Source organism: Aphelocoma coerulescens (genome assembly GCF_041296385.1).
Source record: "Aphelocoma coerulescens isolate FSJ_1873_10779 chromosome Z unlocalized genomic scaffold, UR_Acoe_1.0 ChrZ, whole genome shotgun sequence".
NCBI classification, from domain to species: Eukaryota; Metazoa; Chordata; class Aves; order Passeriformes; family Corvidae; genus Aphelocoma; species Aphelocoma coerulescens.
The window spans coordinates 23,150,775-23,169,047 of record NW_027184085.1 but is presented as its reverse complement, the minus strand read 5'-3'; the positions used below and the strand labels follow the sequence as shown (position 1 = coordinate 23,169,047).

General features: G+C 35.6%; 1 protein-coding gene across 1 annotated transcript in view; it reads right to left on the bottom strand.

Annotated features, from left to right (window-relative positions):
• AP3B1 (adaptor related protein complex 3 subunit beta 1) overlaps positions 1-18,273 on the bottom strand; it is a 154,960-nt gene that overhangs the window by 113,945 nt on the left and 22,742 nt on the right. Inside the window, exons 4-7 of the mRNA XM_069001009.1 lie at positions 16,279-16,374; positions 13,865-14,025; positions 8,591-8,657; positions 109-288 (exon numbers count right to left, since the gene is read on the bottom strand). Of these exons, the coding sequence (XP_068857110.1) occupies positions 109-288; positions 8,591-8,657; positions 13,865-14,025; positions 16,279-16,374 (504 nt within the window). The remainder of the gene's footprint in view (positions 1-108; positions 289-8,590; positions 8,658-13,864; positions 14,026-16,278; positions 16,375-18,273) is intronic.

Genomic DNA, 18,273 nt, shown 5'->3' with positions numbered 1-18,273 from the left:
TTACTAAAGTCTCCTTAGCAATGCATCTTAAAAGACTAAGTAAGTCCAACAATGGAAATAATTCAGAATGCAGGCTCGAAACAGTAATTTAAGAAGTCGCAAACTTACCTTCCATGGACTTACAAACTGTGTACGTGCATATCGAGTTAACATGTGGATTATAACAACTTGACCCCACTCTTCCACATCAACCAGCAAGTTACAGAGCTTTCGGTAGTTCTTGTGAATCAGATCTATTCTATCTGGACACACTTCCTCAAATGCCATCACCACACTCCCAGCTACCAGCTAGAAAACAAAATATAAACCAGAAGGTCAGTATTAGCTCTACAGTTAGACCACAAGTGAGAATCAAAATTAGTACTAGCAATTCTCAGCAATTTCAAATTATTTCTATTCAGCAAAAACAAACAAAACAGCAACAACAAAAAATAAGCCCATAGAAATGGTATCTTATTTAGAATAGAATTGCGGTAAGATTATTAGAACAGAGAAAACACTGACTGTTTCTATTACACACATAAATCTTAGCTCCCAGCCCTGAAGACACAGTGCAATGTAAGCATAATTTTTTTTTTCTTACAGATTTAGCTTCCAAATAAATTAACAGAGAACTTGCAATTAACTCAGAAGTAACAGGAAACAACAAGAAGTAAAACATATGACCAGCAAGATCTTTTGGAATTCTACCAACACTGGCCTGCTCAAAGTAAAGAAGAGCTGGGGCAAGTTCCCTGGGTATTAGTGGAACTCAAACTTCCCTCTCAATATGGCAAAATTAACTGTCACATAAAATTTTGTATTTAGATTTTCATGAATACATTCCCCACCCCCCCAAAAAGGGCATAAAAATCAGCAACACAACAGAATTGAACTTTTCTCCAAAGAATGCAAAAATAATTTCTGCATGTTGTTCAGCACTTCCTTAACAGTTACATAATTGCAGGAATGCATCATTTATATGCTGCCATGTTCTCACACAATTTTTTGCCTTCATAAGAAATATCTCTTTATTCATACACAAAGAACCTCATACTATGACTGCAACATAGCTTTCCTTTAATGAGAAAATTAAATAGATTATCAACATTCTAACACCTCAAAGATTACTAAAACCTTCTGCCTGGGTATTTTCTTTTAAAATAATGGGAGGAAACATATATTGGAGTTCCAGTTAAAATTCTGTCAGCGGGTTACTTTAACTGTGAGAAAAAATTAAAAGCTGACCATGCCTTAAAAGGACATATAACTGTGTGCCTGGGATTAGTGTTCTTTCTCTTCTAATTGCTTTAATTAAGATTTGTTTTGTGTCAGAGTACATGTTAAGTCAAATAACTAAAATGATGATACTTTATACGAAGCAGCTGATATGTATGCAGTTAGCATGCATGCAGTATAGCCTTCTGGCAGCAAATTAATGTCATATTCTATCTGAGCACTAGGGATCTGCATTTCAACCTCTATAATTTCCCCAATGACTTAAAGTAAGCAATTAAATAGAAGTGCAGTTTATTGAAATGGTACTTTTTGAAAAATATTAAATACAATGATATTCATATGTTACATTTTTCTCCCTGTATTTGGCTGACATGTGGTTTATTAGTATGCGCTCAACATTACAATTGAAAGAAAACAGCTCAGAATATAGTCTTGCTATTATGCTAAACAAGTCTCAGGCTCTGTGGGGATTTTATGAATTACCAATAAGAATAAACGTGAAGTTGCATTTATTGTCTCCAGCCTCATCCACATACTGGTACCTGCTGGTCCCAACAAGAATGCAACTCATTCCAGGGAGCAAAATCTGATTATTTGATAGAGCTAAATACACTTTACATCCAAAATAATTTGCCATATCACAAAAACAAAAGCTCTTTTCTATCTGTTGCCGTACTAAACTTTCTTCTTAATAATGTGCTGCAGCAGTAACCTATCTGTAATTAAAAACTGCAGCAAGCTGATGCTCAGGTGGGTGTTCAAAGCTCAGCAGAAGGCAGTGGTTAATCCCAAATCACTATCTGTCCTGAGCAGGTACTCATTTAGGCCACAGAAGCTGAGAAGCTCTCCCACTGGACAAGTGAGAAGTCCCTTAATCAGGATGCAGAACTCTGAACTACAGTCAAGGTTAGCTTGCAGAGGACAATATGATAGACACGGAGTTTTAGAAGAAGAGATAATATTTTAAGACCACATGGAGAGACTTTTTGTAGGTAACTGTTTCATCTCAGAGACAAGAGAGATTGACACACAGATCAGTTTATGACTATTGCAATAGTCACAGTCTAATGGTTAAAAATACCCTTTTAGGTTCATAGGTGAAGGCTGACACAGATTTCCAACACTAATTCTAGAGAGAGTACCCTTGTCTTTTACTACTAGTAGTTCAGTACACACATTTTGCTGTATTTCTCTTTCATTTGGATATGATTTAGTTTGAAAGCTGGCATAAAATACATATAACACTAACTCAGATCATTTAAAACTGAGAATATATCCTATAAACTCCGCTGTTTTTTTAAAAACTCAGTTACTATGAATAAAACAAATCAACTTAATACAAAGGAAGAGTCAAAGTGGAATACAGGAATTCTAAATAATTACTTATTTCAAATTACATCTGTCACCTACTCAAGTTTACAATGAGAATGCTATCACCTGTGAATGCTTAAAAGACATTAGTAAAAAAATTGAACATACGCTATGAAATGCAAGAGGTGCATCGGATAAACAAGCGTTTTATTCCTGTGTCAAGTCCCCAGATTAACAAGTTAATACAGGAATTGCCATTCATCATGACACTATTAAGATCATGCCTCTCTCCCCATTATTGTATTTTCTAAAATTAAGCTTTTCATTTGAAAGTGGAAAAAAATAGTAAGAATGTGACAGACTGAAAATGCACTGGTAACAAGAGGATTTCACTGAGAAAATTTCCTAATGTTTTCTTAATAAGAGATTATTTTCTAGTTGACACTGTTTCCCCTATAGTATGATCCCACTATATATCTAAACATCAGTGGAACAGCTAATAATCTTTGTTTATTAAATGCTCAACATTCCATAAAAGTATTTAAAATTAAAACAAAATGATTCAATCAGAATATAAAACCAAAAAATACCGGTTTCTAAAAAACAGTCAGTTAATTTCCATCTCACTGTGTCAATAGTAGCTTTTTGTATAAAGAGAAAATATAAATCACTCCAACAAAACTAGCAATGAGCTCATCACATTCAAATGCTGCTTTCCATTTATGTATTTTTTATATTAAAGCAATAAACATGGTTCATTTGTCTTCCACTAGGTGCCACATTTTTCTGTGCTGTTGCTATGAACTTCAGCCATTAGCTGTGCTCCAAGGTAAACTATATGAACCATCAACAAAAGTGACACCCAATCTATGGAGTTCATATTTTCTCCAGATTATCTAAGATAGTTGACAAGCTGGTAATGAAAAAAATCACACTAAGCAAATGGTTCCTCTAATAACAATAAATTTTCTATAAAATTATGAAGGGTACAAAACGTTTCCTTGCATCTATTTTGTCATGAATTCTAATTAACGCTGCGAAAACCTGAGAGTGCTGGGTCATCACAAGAAGTGCATCGAGGTTTGATTGATAATACAGTGAAAGTTGGCCCATGCTGCCAAGATTCTTCTCTCTCAAATTAATGGCCACCCCACCTGCCCTAATCATACAGCCCAAATGATATTCCCCTTCTTATTTCAATTTTCTGGAGGCAAGGAAAGTGGAAAAGATCAGTCATTTATCTTCTAATAGCTGGATAATAGATCTATCACAACAAAACATCGGCACAAACTCAGTAATTTTTTTCCACAAAAGTGAAGCATTTACCAACATGAAATCAGTAAGTTAAGAAAACATTTTCTTACTCACACATTTGGTTTTTAACTGAAATACTACATTATTAACTGAAGACTACTGTTGAAAAGAAGAGTGCCAGCTTTCTTTCCCATTATGCCCAAATACACTGCTTTTAGCGTAAAAGAGTAAGATCTTCATCGCCAAGCCATCATCAATTCCAAGGATGATTTTTTTAATCAAAGGAATGTCACTGAGAAAGCACCTGCACTTCATCTAGTAGCCATGCAGCTGCAAAAGAAATCTCTATACTCACATATTTGCATAAGGTCTTTTCATCCCCAAAATCCCTTAGTATTAGAGTTAATACTAAGTTGCATGTTATTATTAATAGTAAATTATCACACCAGAACAGAATAATAAATTCATTATAACAGAGGTATGTACCCAAACAGAATAAAATCTGATCAAAGTTACAGATGTAAATCAGCAATAAATTTTGGCGTTTTTAATATGCCCATCATCCATACAACCACATCCCAACTACATTCTGCATTTCCTTTATAGATGCAGCTTTTAATATATTTTGGGATACTTTAATTTAGACTGTGGAATATAAGTCACAAGCTCTTTTTGCTTTACAGGTTTGGGTAACAGGCATGACTCCTTTTCAATACCAACATGGATTTTATTTTTCTTTTACCTTCTGTAACTCAGATATCATTAATGAAACTAATTTTCATTGTTGTTTACACAGCATTGTAAAATACACAAGCTGGTAGCTACAGTCCCTCAGAGTATCTTTTTCTTCCAAAAGAAACTTAGGCAACAAATCTTGCCTTAAACCCTGTGCATCAAAGCTAGGTTATCACTGAATAGAAAAAACAGAATTAGAGTGACACAAGACAAAATTGACTAAAAAGAAAAGGAAACTAGTTTGTTCTAAAACACCCAATTATACTTTCACACATGACTAGCCATTTACTTTCAGAGACAATCGTTTTAGCATAGAATACAAGCATGCTCTTATCTTCCCTTCTACATGAAATTGCATCAGCTTCTCAGTTATCTAGAATTACTAGAAAAACAAAAGGAGCAGATATTCATGCTCTTGTACCTGCTTATCAAAATGTGAGGTACTTGTAAAGCAAGGGTAAAAACACAGCTAGGAGTTTATAAGCCTCAATAATAAAAATACTTGTAAACATCTTATCTGTTCAAAATTTAAATACACTTGCACAAAATCACAGATTTGTTGATAGACTCTAATTTCTAGTTAGCTACCCTTGATGGTATGTTAACAATGGCTTGCACTTGATAATTCTGCAATTTAGGTTAACTGAATGCTTGTGTTTTAATTGAATCTTTGTGTTAAGACACTCAAGGAGTAGAGTGATTTTTCATTTATCTCACCAGAAATTTTAATGAAGTGCTGGATTAAGGTTAGACCTCATCTCATTTTAAGTTTTGCTTACCTCAGCTTATAGTAAAATTTACCACTGAATCAGACCTAAAAACAAAAATACATCCTATTCTGCCTGAAAAGGGGCTTAATTTTACTATAGTAAAATTCCCATCCTCATAATTTCTTGCTATTTCAAATGTAAAATGACTCTGGATAATTGAAATACATTGTGTCTTTTCTGTGCAACAACAACTGCATTAATAACACACAATGGCATGCTCTCTCTGAAAAACCTTCCTGGTTTACAGAAATTTAGAGGCATCTATATTTATTAGCTATTCTATCTCTAACATAGAGATTACAGCAGTTAAGTTTCAAAAATCCTGCCAGAGGTCAAATAGCTACAAAAAATAAACAGATTTTGAGTAAAAGTTTACTTATCATTAAAGTGCAGTCTCAAATATCACCTGAATAATATTAGACTGTTATAGATAGTCAATGTTACTAATTACATTCTCCCTCCAAACATGTCTAAACCAAGTGGACGCAAAAAAAAAAAAATCAAATGGATTAAAAAGAAAAAATACCAAAAAATACCAATACACTTAAAAAATTAATCAAAATAATCAATAATCAGTCAACAGCGGATTTTCTCAGATCCAGGGGTTAACATACAATGTTATGGCATGTCTGACAATTATCAGCCCTTAAGTGCACAGAAGTGCCAAAAGTAACCTGACATTTCCATCAAGTGAAAAAAAGGTGGAAAACCACTGATACTCAACTAAGTCACTAGGATTCTCCCACTCTGGTAAAAACACTATTTAATGAAACAAACTGCTTTGCTGACATTAGATTAGAGCTAGCAGGAAATGACAACTAATGTTAATGTAAGGGAACAGCTGCCATGCATTTAAATAGAAGGAATACAAAGATCAGTGTGGAGTAAACATTTATAGTTCTAGTTCCACATTATCACCCTACAAATTTCAGGCACCTTGACTGTCAAACAGGCAACAGAAGCTTCAAAAAGCTGAGACATACCATTGATCTAATACAAACACTTCATAAGTCTATGATCAATAGCTGTTGTTTTACAGTTTGGTCCTATTTGTAGAATTCCTATGGCAGCAAACAGACAACTTTCTTCAGCAAGACTGCAAAATACCTTCTAAAAGCACTTGTCTTTTTCTTAATATATGTTGGAGCTTTCTCTTTGAGTCTAAGTGTATGAAGTTCAGCTTCCCTTAAAGAATTCAAAAAGATGAATCAAATTAACACAAATTTCCCCAGGATGCAGCCTCATTAAGATCTATAAAGTTGACAGCCTAAGGCAACGTATGTACACACCTGTACTTAAGGACCACCATCTATAAGCAGCTGCACCTCCTCCAATTTTAAAGGCTGAAACTAGCTACAAATGGCACTCTTGATTTCCCCACTGTGAGCAAATTGCTGTTTTCCAATTAGGGGCAAAGAATAAGCTTATTCAGATTGGAATAACCAGCTAACAAAACACTTGTGCACTACTCACGTTCTGTTAGCAAATGTGGAGGCTTTCTGGGAACATTCAGTGGTACGTGACAAAAGGTAACTACCTAAGATAAAGCTTTGCCATGCTAGACTAGTCCTTCCAAAGCTATGAAAGATTAAAGAGAGACTAATCTATTTTAGACCACCACAAGCTGTCTAGGGTCAAAGAGCACACTTAGTTCAATGCAGAGAGTCTTAAAGAGAGATCTGTATGTTTTCTTTTTGAAATAATTTGTCTTCATATTACTTCTCAAAAGAGTAAGACTTTTGAAGCTGAAATGTCAGCCCAGACTAGAATCAGGGCTGGAATCCCTTACTAGGGAATAGACAGAGGGATCAGAGGGAGCAAAAAGTTGTTAACCATGTATGTCTCCAAACAAATGCAGAAGACCCGAGTCTAGTATATAATCTTAGCTATTGCTTCACTGGTATCTTCATAAATATGGCGTCCAATATTCAGCGTCAGGGAGGCACCAAAATTGTAGCACATACTAGGCAACGAGCCCATTGTCTCCTTAAAAGTAATTCCAAATGCCAAGGAGATAGAAGGCCCAAACCTACTCTATACTTTTCTGTTGAAGTAAATGTGTAAATGACTTGGTGTGGGATAACCATTTACCATATGGAATAAGGCCTAGGAAACAGAGTAAAAACTCAGGGATTTTACTTTTTTGTGGTATTTTTTAGCCCTTTATTCCTCTAGATATGTTAACAATCTAATCCCATATTCACAGATTGCATGTATACCATGAGCATGAACCACAACAAAAAATACACGAAGAACCACTGCATGTGCAACTTCATACAAGCTCAAAGGCCTCTGTCAACTAACTGTCTGCTGAGCCATTAAGCTCTAACACGCCTCTTTCAGTAACCCTTCAGTGGAAGTTGCAGGATGTCTTTTAGAGAACAGCACCCTTTATGCTCTGAACACCTTGACTGTGCTACAACAATGCAGGATACAGCTGTATGTGTTACAAAAACACTTGGCAAATAGGAGATGAAGTAACACACTATCTAGTACCTATTAATACTTTCACTTAGTCAAAAAGGATTACGTTCATTAAATCAGTGACCTGAACAAGAGGAACAAGAGAACATTTTAATTTACAAATCAGGTTTCTCTTTGAAATCCAACTTTGATTCTTTGATCAGTTACCTTTCTAGATACAAGTGGGAAACTTATTTGCAAAATAAAACAAAATAAAGTGTGTGACCATTGTGAGACATCCAGGAGTTCATATGGAAAACCTGTAGCTACATAGGACAGGTAAAATATAATAGGAGTGTTAAATTTACAGAAATTATGCCAGAAGACCGGAAGTGGAGATACTGGCAAGAATAAACAACTCCATGGCAAATACAATTTTTTAATAACTATACACACTGCAAGATAGATGGATGTCAATAGGCACACTGTGCATCAAACACAATATATTCTTACAGTACTAGAAACTAATTGAAATTATTAAACTAATTTCCCAATGAAAAAGTGCACATGAAAATTTATAGATAAACACTGGCACACTGATTCATATTATTATATAACTTTGAATTTCAAAATAAAGTTTAAAGAAGCATACATAAAACACAGGCCAACAAAAACATTAATTAACAGATTTATAATGCAAGTAAAATTACATCTTATTAAAGGATGGTCACTATTACAGTCATACTATAAATGCATAAATACACAATGATACTTCTGTCTAAAAGCATACAAAACCACATTGGCAAGGGTTAGGAAAGCATATTACTTACTGCTGAATGAGAGTCTCAGGAGTACACTCTTTAAAAATATATGCATGTGTCACAAAAACTGTTTCTTACCGTACTTCTATCCTTCAGAAGTTTTTCTATCACTTCAATCAACATTTCCTTTTGCTCTGGGTCAAGACTAGAAATAAAAATAAAATTATTTTAACTAATTTGGTCAGACATATCCAAAATCAAAGCAAGTTTGGTTTTTTGACCTTTAGACAAAAACCAGGAACAAAGAACATTGAAGAAACCACTTCCAGAAAAATCAAGTATTCCAAAGAACTCATTGGAAAAGAACTTGACTGAAAATAAGTTAGGAGTGTAAAATTAAGTAATAAATATTATTTTATCTTATATCCTTTATGTGTGTTCTATAGGAAACTTAAACTCATTAAAAAATTAGGATCTAAGAAACATTAAGACAGGCCAACCAACATCACAGAAAACTTGACTGAATTTCAGATGTTAAGTGACAAAGTTCTCACTGCTTTTGCAGAATGAATTTCAGTATAAATATAATTCAGTGGTGAATGAACATCTGGACAGAGAAGAATGATACTTTTATTATCTAATTATCAACACAGAGCTTCAAGTAAGACTTCAACCACTTTTAAGTTAACTACTAATTTTAGTCAGAAGTACTGGAACTCAAAAATGTGGACATTGTATTCAAGTGTACCTATACAAAGCTGGTGCGCAAGCTAATGAAAAATAGACTGCTTGAAGTGCTACATAAATAGCAAAAGCAGAGGAAAAACAAAAGTTGCAAGGAACAACCTTTGTAGTATCTTTTCACATTACAAGAGCAGAGAAAAATTTGCCAGAGATATCCACTATTGTCAAACCCGCATCTTAGGCAAGTGAGGACCAACTTTTCATTCCAGTTGCTTCCTTTTCATGTATCCATACAGCATAGAAGAATTTAAAGCCAAGTCAGAAGAAAATAGAAAGTTGAGTACAAAGACCCATAGAGATGTGTAGTTCTATGCCTTTGAAAAGTCATTTCAACCTGGATACAATTACAGGTAAGTGAGAGAGTATTTGGTCATTATTAAGTACTTCAGTTTTAATGCTGAATGATGGACTGTCCTAATACACAGTGTATCCTTCCAGGTACAGATTCACAAAGTTATTATCTAGCTGAGTACTATTTCACTAAGGCTCTAATACCTAGCAATACTAGAACATGCAAAATGGGTAACAAAACTTTGTTAGAAGCCACTATCATCATAAGCAAAGTAACAGTACATTGTTCCATATGTACTTTCATGATCACCTTTTGTTCCAACTTCTATTTTTGTAGAAGGAGTTTTACTGCATCTTCTGCCAAGGACCTGAACCTTCAGAGGAAAAGACAAAAGTCTTTCAAATAGGTCTTATTCCAAATTTTCAAAATTGGCAGAGAATTTAGAGAGAAAAGAGTGCTTACAGCTAAAAAACTTGAGCAAAAGCATTTTTGTTATGTGATCAAGAAAGTCTTCAGTAAGGTGTCCAGTAACTGAATTTACATTTCTCCCCCTCCACTGTCCTGATATTTTAGACAAGGAAGGGACCTTTTCAGAGTGCAAATAAAAGAAGAGGCTAAAGAGCTCTGTGGTTTGCTCCCATTACAGCATCTAGTACTAGTATGAAATCTTGTAATACCACTGATGGGACTTTTAAGTAGTCCTTCTCCAAACCTCACTGCCAACACAGCACAGTTTTCAACTGATAGACAGAAGCTACTAATATCTTCGAAGTGCACTCTTAAGTGAAATAAGCAAAATGTCTGACATCTTCAGTGATGAAATTACTTCAACATACCTGGCAATGTTGATTGCATTGGACACAAATGTTGCTGTTCAGACTATGCCTGAAATATTTTCTGCTTGATACATAAGCTTCCTGCTGTTAGGATTGATGGAACTACTAATAAACAAGCTCTTCTAGGGCAGACAGCCATCCAAAACCCATGACACTAAATATAAGGAAGACTGGAGTATCGAACCTGCATCCAGAACCCTGACTAGAGCACTAACTGAAATACAGAACTATCAAACAGTCAGAGAAGCTGGGAAAACCAAAAAAGCAAATGAAGCATACAGACATATTAGAATAAACTGTTACTGCTTCTTATTCAAATGGTTGCAGAAGACAGAGTAGCTAGATGTAGGAGAGTATATTAACTCTTGAGTGACCTTTATATCAAAAGTCCATCCCCTTCAGGACTCTGATTCAGACCAACTTAAAAATAAGTACTGTGAAATTACTTACTTGTTGCAGTAAGCCAGTAGTCAGCCTTGCCACTAGTGTATGATCAGTGTTGCTGAATTGTCTAGCTACTAGTCATGAACCTTCTTTAAACATCTGCCAAGATAGCCTGTTAACTACTACCTACTCTTGCTTGCAGGCAAGCCAACTGGGTCTGCCTGTGGACAGGTGAATTTGATAACCTCTTCACCAGTTTCCAATACTGCTGCTTCTTCCAGTGACCAAGAAAATTACACTCTCTGCCTTGGTTCCATGGTTAACCAGCATTATCAGAGACAGCATTTGTACAAGTAAGTTTTGAAAATATGAAAATAAAAGTTCACATGCTTTTTATAACCAGGTCCAAAATCCTACTACTAAGGACACAATTTTTAGCTCCAACTCCACTCAGAAGTAATCACGAAGTTTAATCTAGTCCAGGTAAGGAGGAATTTCCAGCTACAGCAGTTTGAAATCTTGCATTATGACACCTAGGATGCTTGCATGAAGTGAAAACTGGTGAAGGATGTACAGGCCCTCTGAACCATTAAGGAAACCTTTACAGAACATTAGTTTCACTAGTTTTCCTTTGTTATGGAAGCTACATGCCCATTTTACTACCACTAGGAATTCATGGAAAGTAGAAGGAGGTAAGGCAAGTTTCTCCACATTCTGCTACTGTGCTTTCTACCATGTGCTCTACCTTTTACCATAAAACTTGTCTTCTTATTCTATTTGCAAGGATGACTTCCATATGTTACCACTTACATCATACAAGCATAGAATAACATATGAAACAGAGATAAGAAAATATGCAAGTTATATTTGAAGATGCAGTCATATCTGGAGACTAGATGACAGATGAAAGGTCATTTTTAATCATCAGATTTCAGCATTTTCCAGTTTTCCATCAATTACCAATGAACTCCTTAATTGCTAGTAAAACAAGCTGTCATGAAGACAAGAAATGAAAGCATCAATTTCAGTAAAAATTCCTTGAAATAGCCTGCTGACCAGATACTACTGTGCTTTGCTGCCACTAACGGACCATTTTCTCCTGCTGAACTCCTCCACAGAGTTCTGATACTATCAGGAAAAAAAAACCAGCAAAAAAGGACATTCTATGTATAGAGAATAATTCAGGCTAAAAAGTTTTTGTGTACTGGAACCAGTTACTAAGAAAAATAAACTACTCAAATAGCAGGAAGAGACTTTAAATCCATTTTTTTTTGCTAGGTTACATGTTAAAAGGGTATCACATGAGAGCACTCAGCTCAGAAAAAATAAATAAATAAAGATCACCAGAAGGAAGGAGCCTCTACCCAGGTTTGTCAGAGAGCTGCCATGGATAAGACATCAGCCTTACAGTCCTGAAATGAACACACCATAAGGCAGAATCTCCAGAGCATCTTTAAGACTTAGGGATATTACTAGTTACAGGGCTAAAACTTACTATGCAATGCCAGACAGAGGTTTTGGGATCATACAATACTTACTGTGGGATGTTTATGGGAGAAACGAAAGGCAGGGAAATGAAGGGATCTAAAAGATCTTGGGAGGAACAAAACCAGGAAAATGGAGAGATGCATAAAAGAAGCCAGTTGTATGCAAATGCTTTGCTGCTCAGTACACTTATCTATCCTTGCTGTGAACCTGATGACTACACAGGCAGTCTCTATTCTGTGTACATGTATGATACACAGATCTAAGCTGGAGTTTAACCATGGGATATACGGGCCTGTACAACTGCAGCACCAGCAACCAGAGCAAGTACTTATGTCCGTGTGTGAGTGCCTGAGAATACCAAACCAGACTACATGCCTTGGGAAGCCAGATACTGAAGTGGGGCCATAGATCTAGGCTAGACACCTCTGTGTGTGTTTGAGTGCAATAACTGGAAATTGTGTCTACCAGAGGGCCCAGGCTATCCAGGTCAATTACTGGAGAGACTCTAAGGTCTGGAAGTTTATTCAGATACCCATTTGAGTGTCTTAATCTCTCTGTTTCTCTCCCCACTTCCTCTCCACCTAATGCAAGAGAAGTGGAGATAAGGTATATGGGCCTCCTACAGCACAGCCTTTGTGTCTAAATCCAGATACTGCGGGATTCATAGTGTTCAAGTGAAAGGTCTGGGCATGTGCACACCTGCCTGAGGGAGTCTGTAGCAGGAAGTGCAGAAGGTTTGCAGGCACTGTGCATTTGCATGTGCCACTGACTGGGAGACTGGGGATCAAAAGCCTGTTACTGGAAATACTGAGCATCTGAGATTATTATTGGGGACCCATATCGTACACATCTAGGCATGCTAATAGGTCTGTATTCTGATCAGCCAGAGAGCACCAGAGTAAAGCTGCTGGTGCTGCTATTGTCTGCATGATTGCTCATTTCTGTCTCTGCCGATCTGTATAGATAGCTGCGTGTATGTGTGTTGTGTATCTATCTGGGTGTATATGTCCATTAGGAACACATGCTCCGCCTTGTGACTAGGTGGTTACCTGATTCAGAACCTCTAACATCGCTCAACCTCCCCTTTTTGGCACAGATAAAATAAAAGTGAAGTAAGTAGTAAAATAAATGCCCGGAGATGTTTTGCAAAGGTACAGGTTCTGTTGACCCCATCTCTGCAAACCAGTGCCCACGTCTTTTTAAGAACTCTTCCACAGCAAGGATTTCTGAAGAAGAAGAGGAAGATCTGAAAGATTTGGACTTGCACAGATAAAATTTCTAGAAGTTAGCATTCTTTTGTCACATGTGCTGCAAACTACCTTCAGGGAAATGCCTCAGGATGAAAGACACAAGACTTGAAACAGAGAAATCTTAGATTCTGAGAATACCCATCCAAACAGTTGTTACATAGATGAAAATAACTGGTATATTAAAAAACAAAATATAGTGCATCAGGTTTTATTGTATCTCTTTATAATTACCCTGTTAGTCTAGAAAGCAAGAGAATTGCTTGAATAACAAGCAAACCAGCTGAGTGACAGAATGTCTACCCCCACCCTATACTTCTGAAGAAATGGATCTGAAACATGCCAAACTCACAGTAGTCTTTATAAACGTAGCCCACAACTATTATAAAATTCTTTTTCAGTAATTGCCAGAATCACTCACCTGTACAGTTTTTGGATTGCATGGGCTGCGTTCTTTCTCACATAAGGAGATAAATCAGAAGAGGCTTCCTTAATAGCAAGCATCATAATAGGAACAATAATTGGGACACGTATACTGGATAGAACTCTTAAAGCACTTGCACGGATTAACTGATTAGGATCCTAAGGAACAGGAGTGAAGAGGAGAAATAAAATAAGATAGTGAAGAAAAAACCCATTAAATTCGCTGCTGTGTTTACACTAATTAGTGAGGACACATTAAAACGTAAACCTTTCTGAGTCAAACTTGCAAGTGAATTTAGCCATGCTAATAATAAAATGTGCCACACTTCACACAAAGAAATATCCAAAACAACAAAAAAAAAGGTAAAACAAATTAAGAAAGAGAACATTACATATTATGAAAATCTGAAAATTTTACAAAGGAAAGCATTACCATATTTTGGTTTGGAAAGTACAATATGTAAATTATGGATTAAAAACCTGAATATTTTATTTAATAATCTGATATATTTGCTGCAGTCCAAGTGGAATTCAGATATTCTGAAAGACACACTAGCTCAATTTTATTACTTATATTTAAGAAATGTCAAACAAAACATTGTTCTCAGTTGTGACATTCCCACTCAAGTTCTTGACAACAAATCCATTTTATACTTTACTGCAAGATACAAACTGAAGCTAGTAACAAAAACAATTTTAAAAAACATGTCAAAATATCAGGGTAAATGTTTTGAGGCTTTTTTCTGTTTCTTATCCTGTCTTGTTTTGCCCCAGTTCTTGGTCATTTTTTACAATACTAGGGTTAGCTTGGAGATCCAACACATCTGTATTTGGATGAATTGTTATGTAAACTTTATCCATTTATCATTGGCTTGGAACACAAGAGAAAAATGTTGCTTAATCAACTACTGAAATCCTCTGAAATCCAGCAAAGTGAAATTGCAGCATCATTAACTCATTGTACTGTACAGTGTCTTGACAGAATGCAATCTCCCAAAGAACATTTCTCCCAAGGACTGAGAGCAGGTTAACACATATTTTCAGACTGGTATTACCTAATTATCAATTCATCTAAGATCTCAAAATTTCTTCATCTTAGAAGCTTCTAAGTAGTAAGTGTCTGGATGGTGAAAGCCCTTTATTTGACCATTTTTGGAAAAATATCATGTTTCTACCAGAGTTTGCAAAGCTCATCTGCAGTGACCTAAGTTTAAAATAAAAAGTTCTTTCCACAGGGGAAGGTAAAAAAAAAAAATGTATCTCCACACATAAAGCCGAATTATAATCATCACAAATTGAGAAACAAAACATTACAAAAAATGAACAGACACCTATATTTCATAGCAGGCTTAGTCATTTCTTTAGTTGCTGACAATCTCTACTAGCTTGGTGTCTACTCCCTTGCCATACCACCAGTTATTTTTTTGCTCCTCAGCCCCAACATTATCACTCCTCCTTTTGTTCTCATTACCCACAGCTTTTAAAAGCGCAATGCTATGTGGAGTGTTCACTGTATACATAAATCACAAAAAACACTGGATACAAAGTCATCTGAATTGTAGCTTTTCATGGCAGTTAAGAGATAGTAAAGGTGGTACATGTGACATTGAGATGAAAGTTCAAGGGAAGGGGGCAGAAAACCCTCTAGTTGATGTGGGATCCTCCTACAGCTGCACAACACATGCTCTCACTGTAACATTTTCCAACAAGATGCAAGGTGTGGGTTAAGTGACATAACAGAAATGAGCCTAGGGTACAAGAAGGGTACAAGAAAAACCCAGTCTTAATATAGAAACTGGCCAAATTTCAGAACAAAAACTTAATAAATCTTTCTTCTCTCCACAGTCCCATTTCAAAGGCAATCCTAAACTTTGCTGTCTAATCCCATTTCTCATTGTTATCTCATTTGAAACAAAAGAGTACAAAATGCTATTTTTTCAGTGCTTTTAATGAAAAAGTACCATGTGCAAGATACTGAATATTTTAATTTAGGTACTACTGTCTTCCTTATGTTTCAATTCTCTGTTGTACACAAAGCTCTTTTTTTTATGTAAACTAAAAGGAACACAGGTGGTTCATGGTAACAACGGGGTCATTTTTCCATATACACAAGTTATATATATATATACACCGAGAAAAGTCATTCCAGAAATGAAATGTTTTGCATATGGATTTGAAAGCACCATTCTGCTGTTTTTCTTTAGTGAAGTAACTTTACTTCTTTCAGGCTTACTTAGCTGCTTGATAAGGTTTGAGGTCAGAAAAACTTGTTCAATCACGTAACTTGAAACTACTTTATCAGATGTAGATGTTTACATGCTTAAGTTTACCATACTACACTTACACAGATGTTCTTATTTTTGTGCTCCCAGCTCAGAATTCCCTATAAAATGTTATTTAGTAATCACTCACTTTTAAAGCACGCTGGAAAGTACTGATGGACAATAATGCTAGATCTTGCTGCTCCTCTGCGTAGCGCATCAGATAAACATACACAAGCTTTTTTATCTGAAAAGAAAAACCACAGTGAACATCACTATGAGAAAATTTTAGAATTCTATAAAACTAACTTCTAGGTTTCACATTTTTATCAACATTTTCTTCATTGAAGAAAAAGCTCCAGATTCCTGGAGCACCCATGTGCTTCTCCAATATTCTACAGAACACCTGAGGTGCTGCAATGCTACCTAATTAATGAAACAGACAGGTGAAGGCTAATAACACAAAGTACTGCTTTATATTATTAAGTTGCAAATTAAGACTTGAATAATGTAAGATGTTGACATGGGGAAACTGATCACTTGAGCACACCTTATTTTTTTTCTTATATAAAATAGGTTAAATTGCAATAGCCAAGAATTTCAACAAGTCCATTTTATTTTACCCTGAAATTCAAAATCAATTATGTTAACACATTTGAAAGTGAATATAACTTACAGCTGAAGTGTGGTAACTTACACTGTTCAAATTGATTAAAAGAACATTTGTCTCGGATGGAAACAAAGGATGTTAGATTCACCTCTGCATGACTATAAGCATTCAAAAGATCCAATATAAGCATACTATGAAGGATGCAATTTCCAAAGACTAAGAAAACCTCATTATGATTTTGGGGAGGAGGGTATTCAATTTAGTTCACTTTACCCCATCATGACCACTACATACCCAGGAAGCAGTGAAAACATTTTTTTACATTTGAGTAGTAAACTGCCTGTTGGGGTTTATAATGAAAAATTCTGAAAGACCCTCAACTACAGCTGTGCTAATAATTACTGTCACTATCAGAAGATCTATCTTTGTGCCAATTCTGGCAAAAAAAACATAGTATTAAATCACAGAAGGTTACACCATACTAAATTATTTTTTGTTCAGTCATAGAGAAGTAGCAATCAACATTGACCACAAGAGGCCTGTGCACTGAATGACTGCAGGTGTGCAAAGAAAGCCTCCTTTCCTTGAAACCATTCTGTGACTAGAAATGGAAGCACTCAGAGCTTCGTGACTACACTATTCTTTCACCATTTACCTTCATTCAATGTTAAAATGCTCTGTTCTATAAAGCTAATCATAACAGGGGCACATTAGGCTTGAGGAACACAGGCAGATTTGTTTAATTAATTTATCAATATAACCACATCAAAATCCATGAATTATTGATGAAGACTTATTTTTGTTCTATACCACCGATTGTTTATTAGGTCACTTTTTGTATCCTTACCATCCATGACTTGATGCACATAATCAAGCTGAGGTCAGCATGTACTTAAAAAAAAAAAAAAGGCAGTTCTGTAAACAATAAGATGCCCTTTGCTTCTCTTCAAATAAATTAACATGTTATACCACTTCTTCATCTCCATTTTTCTGCATCAGAGCATTCAGCCCTGGTTTAAAAAAAACAAAAATAGCAGCCATTTCTGGGCAGGAAATTCACACGGATACAAAGTCACAGAATCACAGAATATTCTGAGTTGGAAGGGACTACAAGGACCACTGAGTCCAACTCTTAAATGAATGGCCCATACAGGAATGGAACTCACAACTTTGGTTTATTAGCACCATGCTCTAACCAGCTGAGCTACTCTGATGGTTACTCAGATAAATCTATGTATTTTATGCTCCCGCATTGCAGTAATTTGTACAGACATATTTGGGTAAGAACTCTTAGGAATAGGGAAAAATTTGGCAAAACATTTTCAGGCAACAGGATCAATGCACTAAGATTCTGACATCCAGTAATTTCTCATAATATCAAAAAATGGACCACGATAAAGGCTCCTGAGACAGAAAAGGTCTAAGTAGATGGTTGTAAGTACACCTACACTAAAACCTAAACTTGTCATCTAACTCAAATTAATAAAGAAATTTGTCAGATGGCTTTACTGAATGTCCTGGTTTCTTTTCAGTCTA